The sequence below is a fragment of the Geotrypetes seraphini genome, chromosome 3 (genome assembly GCF_902459505.1).
Source record: "Geotrypetes seraphini chromosome 3, aGeoSer1.1, whole genome shotgun sequence".
NCBI lineage: Eukaryota > Metazoa > Chordata > Amphibia > Gymnophiona > Dermophiidae > Geotrypetes > Geotrypetes seraphini.
Window position 1 is genome coordinate 280,778,887 of NC_047086.1, and position 14,438 is coordinate 280,793,324.

General features: G+C 47.0%; 1 protein-coding gene across 2 annotated transcripts in view; it reads right to left on the minus strand.

The window, feature by feature from the left end:
• Window positions 1-560: 560 nt before the first annotated feature.
• The window catches only part of LOC117357480 (clusterin-like), a 101,755-nt gene continuing 87,877 nt past the window's right edge, over window positions 561-14,438 (minus strand). For both annotated transcript variants that reach the window (XM_033938147.1, XM_033938145.1), the window contains one exon: window positions 561-933. In XM_033938147.1, the coding sequence (XP_033794038.1) occupies window positions 891-933 (43 nt within the window). In that variant the 3' untranslated portion in view covers window positions 561-890. The remainder of the gene's footprint in view (window positions 934-14,438) is intronic.

The window sequence follows — 14,438 nt, forward strand, 5'->3', positions numbered from 1 at the left end:
AACTTGGGCGCCAATATTTATATCAGGTTTCAGCAGACGCAAGTCCAAAACTCTAAAGTTAGGTTTAGGAATCCATTCTAAGCACAATTCTATAAAGGGTGCATGCTCTTTACAGTATTAGCTTAGTGTCAATTTTTTTTAATGCTGAATCTGAGTGCCATTTACCAAATCCTTACCTTTTTATCTTGAAACTTTGCTTGCACCCACCCAGGGATAAGTATATGTGCACAATTCACACTTACACTCAGTTATAAAATTACCCTTTACATCTGGCAACCAATCTCAGATTCCCTGTGTATTTGGGCAAAATGTCCTCTTAATTCTCACATACAGGTTATTTTAGGAAGTGGAGCTCTACTTATTATGAAACAGACTTCAAAGAATGTCTTAGAATGGATGTTGAGAAGCTAATAGGTCTAAACCAGGGATCTCAAAGTCCCTCCTTGAGGGCTGCAATCCAGTCAGGTTTTCAGGATTTCCCCAATGAATATGCTTTGAAAGCAGTGCATGCACACAGATCTCATGCATATTCATTGGGGAAATCCTGAAAACCCGACTGGATTGCGGCCCTCAAGGAGGGACTTTGAGACCCCTGGTCTAAACTGATATCATGGAGGAAAGCTTGACAAGCTTCTTAAACACAGTATTCTGCACTCAAAAAATACACAACAAATAGCACATTTTGAGACTGGGGTCTATGGTCTATTTTTCTCTTAGTGTGGTCCCGACTACTAAAGCAGCAGAGTGAAGTTAATACTGTATTCTGTATGTTACAGCAGACATGAGTTTCAGGAGCTGCCAGGGCTATGTCTCTACTTCAACAACAATTCTGCAAAGAGCTCAGCAGGGTGAATTACTCGCTTTGACAATGGAATGATGTTACAGAAGCTTTAATGTTTCCAGCCACGTTCTAGACTCTGGCATCCAGCAAGTCTGTAGAAACAAAAACAAAAAAACAAAAGGTTATGCAGTAAGAATGAGGGAAGACGTTGTTTTCAATCAATTTACAATTTTTGAGCAAATTAGCTTTTTTGTAGTCTCTATTTGTATTCATCTTCAGAGAGACAGATCCTTAGTTAAAAATCTGCCAGTACAGTATGAGAAGGAAAGATGGTTATTCATGTATCATCTCTTATAAATGAAAATTGTTAGGTTATACTATAGCATATAAGATGAAGTGCAGGTTCTTGTTTTCCACTTCACTTGCCACACTGTCAGAAATATAAAGTTACTTTCAAAGAAGCTCCAAAGAACTTATGAATTACAAATTTAGCTAGGTAGTAACTATTATTATCTTCATCCTCAACCTCTGTTACATATTCTCCCTGTTTAGTAAGTTTCATTTATTGATCTTATTTGATTCTCTGTTTACTGTCAGTAGCGTGAAAGCACATGACAAAGAAAAACAAAAATGTGTTTGACTCAAGCAAACTGACACTCAATTTTGCATACGTTATCTTGGTCAGAAAAAAGACATCCAAAATAGGACATTTACCATTTGCAGCATATTTTACAAATAGATTGGTGTATACAGAAACATAGAAAAATGAAGGCAGATAAAGACTATTTGGCCTATCTGGTTTGCCTAACCATGCCATCTACTATTCCCTCTTCTCCCTTAGAGATCCAATATAATCGTCCCAAGCTTTCTTGAATTCAGATACACTTTTTCTCTCTACTACCTCCATAGGGAGGCCATGCCAAGCAATCAATACCCTTTCCATGAGAAAGTATTTTCTGAGGTTACTTCTGAATCTTTCACCTTCATCCTAAGCCCTCTCATTTCAGAGTTTCCTTTTAATTGAGACTTGCCTCACATGCATTTATACCATGTAGATATTTAAACATCTCCATCATATCTCCCCTCTCCTGCCTTTCCTCCAAAGTACCGTATTTTCACGCAAATAACACGCACCCGTATAAAACGCGCACACGTGTATAGCGCGCAGAAATCACGATGATAAGCACAAAAACTTTGGTATAACGCGCTCACGATTATACCGCGCATGCTGCCCGACTCTCCGTTCACCCCCCTGACTTCCGTGCACTGCCCCGACTTTCCGTGCGCTGTCCCGACTCTCCGTTCACCCCCCCCTGACTTCCGTGCACTGCCCCGCCTCTCCGTGCGCTGTCCCGACTCTCCGTTCACCCCCCCCTGACTTCCGTGCACTGCCCCGACTTTCCGTGCGCTGTCCCGACTCTCCGTTCCCCCCCCCCTGACTTCCGTGCACTGCCCCGCCTCTCCGTGCGCTGTCCCGACTCTCCGTTCACCCCCCCCCTGACTTCCGTGCACTGCCCCGACTTTCCGTGCGCTGTCCCGACTCTCCGTTCACCCCCCCTGACTTCCGTGCACTGCCCCGCCTCTCCGTGCACTGTCCCGACTCTCCGTTCACCCCCCTGACTTCCGTGCACTGCCCCGCCTCTCCGTGCGCTGTCCCGACTCTCCGTTCACCCCCCCCCGACGTCCGATTCATCCCCCCCCCCCGGCAGGACCATTCGCACCCCCACCCCGAAGGACCGCCGACTCCCCGACAATATCGGGCCAGGAGGGAGCCCAAACCCTCCTGGCCACGGCGACCCCCTAACCCCACCCCGCACTACATTACGGGCAGGAGGGATCCCAGGCCCTCCTGCCCTCGACGCAAACCCCCCTCCCCCCAACGACCGCCCCCCCCAAGAACCTCCGACCGCCCCCCCAGCCGACCCGCGACCCCCCTGGCGACCCCCACGACCCCCCCACCCCCCACCTTTGGTAGTTGGGCCAGAAGGGAGCCCAAACCCTCCTGGCCACGGCGACCCCCTAACCCCACCCCGCACTACATTACGGGCAGGAGGGATCCCAGGCCCTCCTGCCCTCGACGCAAACCCCCCTCCCCCCCAACGACCGTCCCCCCCAAGAACCTCCGACCGCCCCCCCAGCCGACCCGCGACCCCCCTGGCGACCCCCACGACCCCCCCACCCCCCTTCCCCGTACCTTTGGAAGTTGGCCGGACAGACGGGAGCCAAACCCGCCTGTCCGGCAGGCAGCCAACGAAGGAATGAGGCCGGATTGGCCCATCCGTCCTAAAGCTCCGCCTACTGGTGGGGCCTAAGGCGCGTGGGCCAATCAGAATAGGCCCTGGAGCCTTAGGTCCCACCTGGGGGCGCGGCCTGAGGCACATGGTCGGGTTGGGCCCATGTGCCTCAGGCCGCGCCCCCAGGTGGGACCTAAGGCTCCAGGGCCTATTCTGATTGGCCCACGCGCCTTAGGCCCCACCAGTAGGCGGAGCTTTAGGACGGATGGGCCAATCCGGCCTCATTCCTTCGTTGGCTGCCTGCCGGACAGGCGGGTTTGGCTCCCGTCTGTCCGGCCAACTTCCAAAGGTACGGGGAAGGGGGGTGGGGGGGTCGTGGGGGTCGGCTAGGGGGGTCGCGGGTCGGCTGGGGGGGCGGTCGGAGGTTCTTGGGGGGGGGGGGACGGTGGGTGGGGGGGAGGGGGGTTTGCGTCGAGGGCAGGAGGGCCTGGGATCCCTCCTGCCCGTAATGTAGTGCGGGGTGGGGTTAGGGGGTCGCCGTGGCCAGGAGGGTTTGGGCTCCCTTCTGGCCCGATATTGTCGGGAAGTCGGCGGTCCTTCGGGGTGGGGGTGCGAGTGGTCCTGCCGGGGGGGGGGGGATGTATCGGACGTCGGGGAGTCGGCCGGGCAAGAGGGCTTGGGCTCCCTCTTGCTCCGATCGTGGATGCGGGTGCGGGTGGGAGCGCGTGCGAAGTGGTCGTTCGGGGTGGGGGGGGTGCGAGTGGTTCCTGCTGGGGGGGTGAATCGGGCGTCGGGCGGGTGTGGGAACTATGTTTGAAAACTTTCGCTATACCGCGCTCACGCATATAACGCGCGAGGGGTATGCGCGGTAGGTAAAAACGCGTATAACGCGCGCGTTATATGCGTGAAAATACGGTATATATATTGAGATCTTTAAGTCTGTCCCTATACATCTTATGATGAAGGCCACAGACCATTTTAATGACTTCCACTGGACTGGCTCCATCCTATTTATATCTAGCCATTTCTTTTCCCTATGTATCCATGCATCCTTCTAGCTTTTAACCTGTTTCCACTTAAGATCATCACATTTACTATAACACCCAAGCCCCGCTCTTCTTTCGTGCACAAAAGTTCTTCACTCCCTAAACTGTACTGTTCCCTCAGGTTATTGCAGCCTAAATATATGATCTTGTATTTCTTTAGCATTAAATCTTAGCTGTCAAATTCTAGACCATTCCTCATGTTATTCACATCATCAGGGGTCTCTACTCTATTGCAGATTTTGGCTATCATCTGCAAAGAGCAAATCTTACTAGACATTCAGTAATATCATTTACAAAAATGTTAATAAGAACAGGCCCCAAGAACCAAACCTTGAGTCACACCACGGTAACATCCCTTTTCCTCAGAGTGAGCTTCCCTGATCACTACTACCCTCTCCACTCAACCAGTTCCTCACCCAGTCTGTCACTTTGGGGCCCATACCGAGAGCACTCAATTGATCAGATTTGTCAGATCAGACCTACTTCTACTGAATCCAAATTGCTTCGGATCCTGTAATTCACTGGATTATAGATACATCACCATTCTCTGATTTAAAATTATTATTTCCATTAATTTACTTACCACATAAGTCAGACTTATCAGTCTATAGTTCCCTACCTCTTACTTCCACTTTTGTGGATAAAGACTACATTTGCCCTTCTCCAGTGCTTTGGTATCACTCCTGACTCTAAAGAAGCATTGAAAAGGTTAGCCAGTGGAGGTACACCATCTGGCCCCATCACTTTGTCCACCTTTGATTTTCAATGGACCGTATTAGTGAAGAGCTAGCTAAACTATTCAGAGTCTATCACACCTCCATCCCTATTTGCATTTGTCTGCATCCTGATCCTGACACTTCGGTTGTAAATACAGAAATATTTGTTAAGCAATTCAGTCTTATCAGCTCCTACATATTCCTTCCCTTCACCTTTGAGTCTCACAATGCCACTTTTCTACTTCCTGCTATAATAATAATTTTATTTTTATATACCGCCAGACCACATAGTTCTAGGCGGTTCACATGTAGAACTGTACAAACAGTAAGTAAAATACAATTGACTTAAAATACATTAAAAAAACAAACTAAAAAGAAAAATTTAAAATATCAGTTCACGATTTACCAAATCAAGACTGAAACATCAGTTTACAAATTTATCACTAACACTAGTGTTTAAGCCCGTTACATTAACGGGTGCTAGAAAGCAGCCCCCTTTTCCTCTCCCCTCCAGTTCCTCCCTGACTGTCTTTCCGTGGCCCCCTTCTGTCTCCCCTCCCCCAAACAAAGCTGTCTGCCTCCCAGCACACCCCTACCACCAAAGCAGCCTCCTTTAAGTTAAGTTTAAGTTTATTAGGATTTTATATACCGCCTATCAAGGTTTTCTAAGCGGTTTTACAATCAGGTACTCAAGCATTTTCCCTATCTGTCCCGGTGGGCTCACAATCTATCTAACGTACCTCCAGTTCCTCCCTGACTGTCTCTCCATGGCCTTCCTTCTGTTTTCCCCCCCAAGCAAAGCTGCCTGCCTCCCAGCACACCCCTCCCTCAAAGCAGCCCCCTTTCCCTCTCCCCCTCCTTTGAGAATTTTTACCTGCATGGGACACCTGCAGCACCGGCACGATTATCCTCCAGCCGTTCCTCTGAGCGGAAACTGCCACCACCGCTCAAACTCCAGTGAAACTGCCACCACCTGTTCAAAACTCCATTCACGTGCCGCCTGCCTACACGCTGTTGAAGCATCCGCGCGCCGTCCCCACGGTCTGGCCGGCTCCCTTAGTCCTTGCCGCCCCCCCCTTAACGTGGTCCCAACAAACCTCCTGACTCCAGCAGCGGCTGCAGCACTCTAAACACGCTTGCTTCGTGGCCTTCTACTGCCCTGATTTGCTCTGCCTGTCCCTGATGACATCATCAGAGACAGGCAGAGCAAATCAGGGCAGTAGAAGGCCGCAAAGCAGCGTGTTTAGAGTGCTGCGGCACGCTTGCTGGAGTCAGGAGGTTTGTCGGGACCGCGGAAAGGGAAGAGGGGCGGTGGCAAGGGACTAAGGAAGCCGGACAGACCGCGGGAAGGGAGGGTCGGATGGGAGGGTCAGACCGCGATGGGAGGGTCGGATGGGAGGCTGAACGGGGGTTTGGGTGTGCCGAACTGTTTTACAGGAAAAAAAAACCTTTAAGCGCGCATGTGCACTCCTGCGGCCACAGACCTACAGATCAGGGAACATGCAAGGAGTGCGCATGCGCGCTTAGGATTTTATTATTATAGATATCTAAAAAATGTCTTGTCGTCCCATTTTACCTATTTTTTTTCTACCATTTTGCATCTTTGATTTCCTGACTACTTGATCAGACTCTCTTAACTTCCAGATATTTTTGCCTGTCTTTCCCTTTCTGTGATATTTGTAGTTTATGAAGTTAACCTCTTTTTTCTTACCTTCTCAGCTACTATTTTTGAGAACCAAATTAGCCATCTTTTCCTTACAAAATGGTTTTGTTGCCCTTAAGAATCCTTTTCAGTTTTGCCCCACTGCTTTCCTACTTGTTCCAGATGTTCCCATCTAGACAACAATTCCTTGACGTAATTCCCCAGCTGAACAAAGTTAGTTTTTTTTTTTTCAAGTCTAGAACCTTTACTTTTGAATGAACCCTCGCTGCGCCCTGTCTTAATATTAAACCACACTATGCGAGAGGGAATGAAACACTAAACAAAGGCTTTTGTCAACTGCCAACTGTGCTCTAAACTGATGTTATCTTATGCTCTGAAAAGCAACCTAAAATACTAGTCTAGACTAAAACACTTTTTATATAAAACCTTAACAGAGGATTTAAAGGCTACATTATTGTCTCAACTGACTTTGCTAAAAAAGCAGAGTAATTAACTAAAAAAAGACAATGATATAACCCACAGAAGCCCAAATTTGCCTTTTCCCCAAGTCTGAATGACAGCAGGTATGGTATTTCAATGAAGTTTTTCTTCTCCTTAGCAGGTCCTCACTCTGCACCTCTTTAAGTTTTATAAAATGGCACTCATTTTTAAACGATCCAAAAAGAGGGAAGTATTAGGCTCTGCACAGGAACAAGAAGATCCAACAAAAGAGCAGAAAGAACCTGAAAACACCAGGACTCAACACGGACCATGGTTCATCTGAAAAGCTTGTTTTAGGAGTCCTATAATATACAATAAATAAAACATTAATCAAAATACACAAGACACAGAATGTAAAAATTGGAAAATTAAAAAAAATACATAAAATCTGTGGACTTTAATTACATATAAAATGTACTAAAACAATAAAATGTAAAACTAATAAAAATATAAACTCATAATCAATGCATACCTTTAAATCATCTATTAAACAACTTGTGAAATAAGGATGCAATATGAGGCTTACAGAGGTAAAAGAAAATTGAAGTTGAATCAAAACCAAGCCAAAATGTCACCCGTATATCAAAGACGTGACAGCCAAAATGATAAAGAACCAAAATATGAATGAATGGACAACCAAAATAAACAAAAGTTATGTCTAAAGGAGTGTAAAAGCATCAATGTGTAAAGCAAACATGCAAGATTAAAAAAAATAAAAATTAATGTAAGTTACACGAGATCTTAGCTCCATTAAGCCCAAAGAAATCTGGACACTTCTGCTGTATTTCTTAATAAATCATGCATGGACATTATTTAAAAGAGGTAAGGCAAGCTTCAGCTAAATGCTTACATGGTGGTGACATTGGCATGTAAATCAAGAACCATATGTGGCTTATGTGGCCATCTGTTACAAGATGTCCAAAATTATCTGTAACTATATTGAATCTCTTTAATCAGTAAACATACTAAACATAAGCATGATTAAAAACGATAAAACAGCATGAAATAGAGCAAGCTGCGTCTAGGCATGGCGTCTAAGCGACAAACAAATGCAGCATTTCAACAACAGGGCTCCTCACTTTGGAAGAATTAAAAAGACAACCGGTGACATAACTGAAACGTGATACCCCACGTCCCATCTTAATGGCTGTGAACTGTGTAATCAATAAGGTGTTTGACCTGAAACAGAACAAGAAGTTTAAACAGCCAAAGAAATCTTGCAACGAAATCAGCTAATAAATCTGAAAAATAAATGATGAAAACAAAAGAGCAGAAAAACTTGTGACTAAAATGCTCACCAAAACAAAGTCTTAAAATCCAAAGTTAGGTAAGTCCAAGGATGAACCTTAAAGTATGTAAAAGGTACATCCTATATCTGCAACATAAAAAGCCTAATCCAATTGTCGCATGTACATTCAATTGAATATCATATGGACAATTGTATAAGGTGAATATATCATCTTTGCTTCAGCTTATCAAGCAACGTTTGGCCCAGTGTCAGTCTTTCCCTCTTTCTCTAGGATAACGTATTGCTCTTTTCCGAATGTTCCCTAAATGCCTACACATGCTCCAACTGCTCCCCTTGTGGTTAAGTGGTGGATACTGAGCTCACTAAATATTGTTGGGTAGGCTAAAAGCCAAAATTGCAGTTTGAGAGATTGTTGGGCCCTGGTTTAAGTGGGGGTATGGGTATGTCTGACCTACGTTTCTATAAATGGGCCTGCCTGCTCCGGCACCTTAGGGACTGGATATTTAATGATGACGTTTTACCCCATTACTTTTTGAACGGGCACTTTTTCATCCATGTCAATTGACCTATTTGCTTCATGCACACCCATCCAAGCTACCTCTATTACCACGTACTAGCGTGTTGTTGAGACCTCTGATATTAGCTTGGTGCAAGTTAATGAAAACATTACATTATAACCCCAGTGCCACAGATATGATGCCTTTAGGGGGGAATCTAGAATTCACCCTGGGATTAACCTCGAGGGCCTCGATGAGGGGCGTGCACTTTTATCTTACCCTGTGCTTCTTGGATACTCTAGAGTAGGGGTGCCCAAAAGGTCGATCGCAATCGATCAGTAGATCATGAAGGCAACAAGAGTCGATCGCAGATCCCATCCCGGGATCCGTGATAGACTCGCATTGCCTTCTGTTCTACCTGCTTCCCAACCCTGTAAAGAGGACGCTGACGTGCCAGGCCGACCAACCTTCCTCACCTGATGTCAATTCTGACGTCGAAGAGGAAGTTCTGGATCAGCCAATCACTGCCTGGCTGGCCCAGAACTTCCTCTCTGACTTTTGAATTGATGTCGGGTGGGGAAGGTTGGTCGGCCCGGCACTTCAGTGTCCTCTTTACGGCAGCGGCCTGTTCCCTGATGGCGGTGGAGGGCAGGGAGAAAGAAAGAAGGGTGGGAGCATGGAGAGAGAAAAAAAGACAGGGAGACAGATAGAAAGGGGGCATGGACAGAGAAAGACAGGGAGACAGAAAGAAAGACAGGGGGCATGGAAAGAGAAAGAAAGAAAGGGGAGGGGGGCAGGGAGAAAGGAAGAAAAATTTGGGGGAGGGAATGAGGTCTGGAGGAGAGGAAGCATACAGCAGGCTGAAAGAAGGGAAGAAAATGAGAGGGGCAGGCCAAGATGGCGGCATTGACCAGACACCGAGATCGGGCTCTTTCTGCTTTTGGAATCTTAAATGCAAAAATAAATACCCCACAAGAGGAAAGGAAGCATTAAAGTACCAGCTTCCTCGGCACTGATGCTCCCAGTTTGTCAGCAGACAATTGAGCAGCTGTTACCTGGTATCAGCATCAAACCAGGCGACGTAACTCCGATGGTGGGAGAGAGCAAAGGCGGCTTTAGCCCACACGGAAATGAGATCTCACTTTCGCCTCCGTTCACCGAACCACCTCCCTGTCTGGCTGACTCTACTGCTTTGGCAGTAGGAACGGGAAGTGTTGTTGAAATTGCACACGGAGTTCCTATGGGGGAAGCACCCAGAGCAGATGAGCTTCTGCTGATGGCGACCAACATTGGGTAGTTTATCCCCTCCAGTGAAGTGTCTTTAACAGCGATTTGGGGACTGCTACAGAAGATGGACTCTGAGGCAACAAAGACTTCTACAGAGGTAAAAATATTGGCTAGTAAGATGGAATGTTTAACCAAGGCCCTGGAACATTCAAATACTGAGGCAAAAAAAATCTTCATGGAAATAAAAAACTGAGGTGAAATCCCTCTTGGATTTTTAAAATGCTGCAATTAAAGATTCAACGATACTACATCGTAAACTTGATAATATAAAAAATTATAATCAAAGGCTGAATGTTAGGATTTTGAATTTCCCCAAAGTACCCGGGATATCAGCCTACGACATGTTTCAGAAATATTTAGTGGAAATCTTAAAGTATTCCTCTGATAATATTCCTCCTCTGAATAAAATTTATTATCTTCCTTTTTCACCTAAAAACTGGGATACAATGGGGGTTGGAGAACAGACTCCAGAATTGGACTTAAATAATATATCAGCCATCTTAGAGGAATCCATTACAGATAAGACACCGAAAATGACACTTTTGGCTTCTTTTATTTTCCAACAGGACATTGATTCCTTTATGAAACTTTACTTTCGTGTTTCTAAAGATCTGTTCTATGGAAAAAAGATATGGGTGTTCCTGGAAGGTTACCCAGGAAAGGAGGAAACTTTTCCTAGCAATGCGACAGGATACTAGTTTGATATTCAATGATTTAGCATGATATTCTGATTTTGGTAACATATTTCAAATTCTTTGGGGTTTAAAAGGGGGGGTGGAGGGTTAGGGGCATAATCAAAAAAAATATCTAAGTCCCCTTTGGGTCTAAGGCCTTAAACGTTGAAAGTAGAAGCAGGGAAAATGTCCATTATAAAAAAAAACGTTCAAAAGGAGGTTTTTTGATAATGGCCTGCCTCTACGTTCAGCTGTTTAAACGCCCAGACCACCACTACGTCTAAACTTATACCATATAATCAACCTAAAAAAAGCCTAAGCCCCAAACATCCAAAACAAGGGCTTTTAGGCAAAGGAGGAGCCAGCCCTTTGCCTAAAAGCTGGATTCTGTAACCGGTGTCTGTCAAAAACAACACCGGTTACAGAATCCACCCCCCCCCCCATGACATGAGGGAGCCCAAGCCCTCTTGCCCCGCGGCACCCCCGACCTCCCCAACGACATCAGGGTAAGAGGGAGCCCAAGCCCTCTTGCCCCACGGCACCCCGACCTCCCTGATAACATCGGGGCAGGAGGGAGTCCAAGCCCTCCTGCCCCGCGATCCTTAAACCCCCCCCGGCCGAATCCGTTGGGGCCAGGAAGGAGCCCAAGCCCTCCTGGCCCGGCAATCCCCCCCTCCCCACCACACGATCCGGCCAGGAGGGAGCCCAAGCCCTCCTGGCCCGTGACGCAACCCCATCGACCGCCCCCTCAAATCCCTGACCAGCCCCCCCCCCGCCGACCCCCTGACCCCCCACCCCACCCCCCTTCCCCGTACCTCAAAAAATGTTGGCCAGATGGACGGGTGCCAAGCCCGCCCGTCCAGCAGGCCAGCCAGCATAGGAATGGGGCCAGATTGGCCCAGGCAGCTCAAACCCCGAACACAGGTGGGGCTTTAGGAGCCTGGGCCAACCAGAATAGGAGGGGGCCTAAGGCTTCTGGGCCTATTCTGGTTGGTCTAGGAACCTCAGGCCCCGCCTGGGCCAATCCGGCCCCATTCCTATGCTGGTTGGCCTGTCGGACAGGCTTGGCACCCTTCCGTCCGGCCAACATTTTTTGAGGTACGGGGAAGGGGGTCGTGGGGGGGTCACGGATCAGCCGGTCATGGGTTGGTGGGTGGTCATTGGGGGATCCCTCCTGCCCGTATTTTAGTGGGGGGTGGGAGTTACAGGGATCGCGGGCCAGGAGGGCTTAGCCTCCCTCCTGGCCGGATCGTGTGTTGGGGGGGGGAGATTGCCGGGCCAGGAGGGCTTGGGCTCCCTCCTGCCCCGAACGTAGTCGGGGTGCCGCTGGGGCAAGAGGGCTTGGGTTCCCTCTTGCCCCGAACGTAGACAGGGTGCTGCTGGGGCAAGAGGGCTTGGGTTCCCTCTTGCCCCGATCGTAGTCGGGGTGCCACGGGCCAAGAGGGCTTGGCCTCTCTCCTGCCCTGATCGTTGGTGGGGGGGAAAGATGGATCACGGCAGGGGAGATGAGCCATCTCTCCTGCCGCGATCATTGCTGTAGGGGGTAGGCAGGTTGCTGGGACCGCTGAGCTGATCGCAACAGCCACAATCAGCTCAGCGGCCCCTTTTCGGCACTTATACCTGTTTTGACTTGGTCTAAGTCAAAACGTATAAGTGCCGACTAGACAACCTGTCAGATGTTTTGGTTATACGTGTTGTACACTTAGGTGTAGGTCAACCCACCTCCCGCCCACCGCTCGCCCTTTCCCCTCCTCTAAAAACACCTCTTTTCTCTCTGTGCGTTTAGAGGCAGGAGAAAGGCCTAAGCTGGTTTTAGATACATCTAAAACCAGCTTTGATTAGGGGTACTTGGACGATCAGGCTTTTTGATCGTCCAAGTAGCCATTTAGGCCACTTTATAGACATTTTTTTTTTTATTATTATGAGCCCCTTACTGTATAAAGTTAAAATGACAATCATGTCTCTGTTTCGATTCTGATTTTTACTGTACATGAAGGGGGCAAAATGTTGCCAGTCCCTCTTCGCTTTGCAATTGTTCTTGGTGTATATTATACATTCTAATGTTTTTTTATGACATGTTTGGCCAATAAAACAGTTTGAACATATAATATGGGCAAACAAATGTGGACCAAGGACCAGGCAAAAAAATGCAAATTGAGACCAAGAGTGTCACAGCTGTAAAGTCTTTTAAACTCAATAGCATAGACTTATAAATGAAGTAAACAATTGAATAGGAACTTAGTCTAGTGTCATAAAAATATGTGCAAATTTAACTTGAGAATATCATTATAAAAAAAGTATTTTGAACAAGTTTGACATTTAAATCAGCAGGTGTAATAGTATCGAGTTTATAAGTAAGTCTATGTTCTAATCGCAGCAGCTGAAGATTAATGTTACCCCCCCCACTATCTAGTGGACAAGTGTCTGATAGCAAAGAACTTATCATCAATAGTGTGTCCAGCAGATATCCAATGTTGTACAAGAGGCATTGAAATAACGTTTCTCAAAATGCAGCTCTGATGCTCAATGAGTCTTGTCTTAAGTATCCTCCTTGTTTTGTCAATGTACAGTACAATAATTGGCACAGATAGATACACTTGTGTAGTGGGGAAGAAATAATGGGTCTAAAAACAGAGGAGAGGAAGAGAGATGGTGGTCAATGGGATTTAGGGAGGGAAGAAACACTGGACACAAAGAATGGTGTGGAGGGGAATAGAGATACTGGATAGGAGTGTAGTTGGGAAAAGAAAAGGAGAGATGCTGGATGAAAGGGCAGCTGAGTAAAGGTGGATCTGTGGATGGAGACGAAAAAAAGGAAGGGGACCTCCGTGGGGGGGAAGGGGGAAGGGAAACGGAAGGGAAGGACAGAGATGGAAGATGAATAGTTAGCATGAACAAACAAAAGGTAGAAAAAAATTTATTTTCTGTTTTGTAATTACAGTATGTCAAAGTTGAAATGTGTATTTTGCTAGAGCTGGTGTTAGACCGCAAATATGAGCTAGGATTTAACAGAAAGGAAAAGTCTTTTTTGTTTGTTTATTTTGTTTACACCACAGCGCCTGTGTGGTTAGGAGAAGGCAAACGGGGTGAAGAGGCTATAAAATAAACCCACCAGGATGTTTGAAATAAACATTTAATTGGGGAGGAAAATTGAATCGAAAAATCGATTCAATGGGCTGAATAGAATCTAAATTTTTTTTCTTGAATTGGGCAGCACTAGTCTCTACCCCTTTCCCCCTCAAAAAATCTGCTCCTTTCCCTACCCTCTTCCATTCAGCATATGCCCCCTTCTATAGGACATCTGCCTCCTCTCTCCCCCTTTCCATCCACCGCCTCCACTCTCTCGCTCCCCTTCCATCGGTATCTCCCTTTTCTATCTCTTCCCCCCACTTCCATACAGTATGTCCTCTCTTGCTCTCCCCTTCCATCAGTATCTTCATACTTTCTGTCTCCCCTTCCATCCAGCATTGGCCATCTTTGTCTCTCCCCCACTTCCATATAGCATTTGGCTCCTCTCTCCTTTCCATCATTTCCTGCTTCTCTCTTTCCCACACTATCTACCCTTTTTCTTTCCTCTCTTCGATCCAGTATCTGTCCTTTGTTCCCCCCTTCTATAAAGCATCCGGGGGTCATGTGATGCACGCGAATTGAACGGACGTGCGCTGCTGGGCTCCGCGATCCGATTCCCTATTTACCTGCCATACACCGATACTCGGCGATCGCGCGGGGTATCCCCTGAGCCGCAGTCACAGATCAATTGGAGCCCGGTGGATCGGCGGTGTTTTTCTGTGCTGGTGGAGCCCCGGTATGC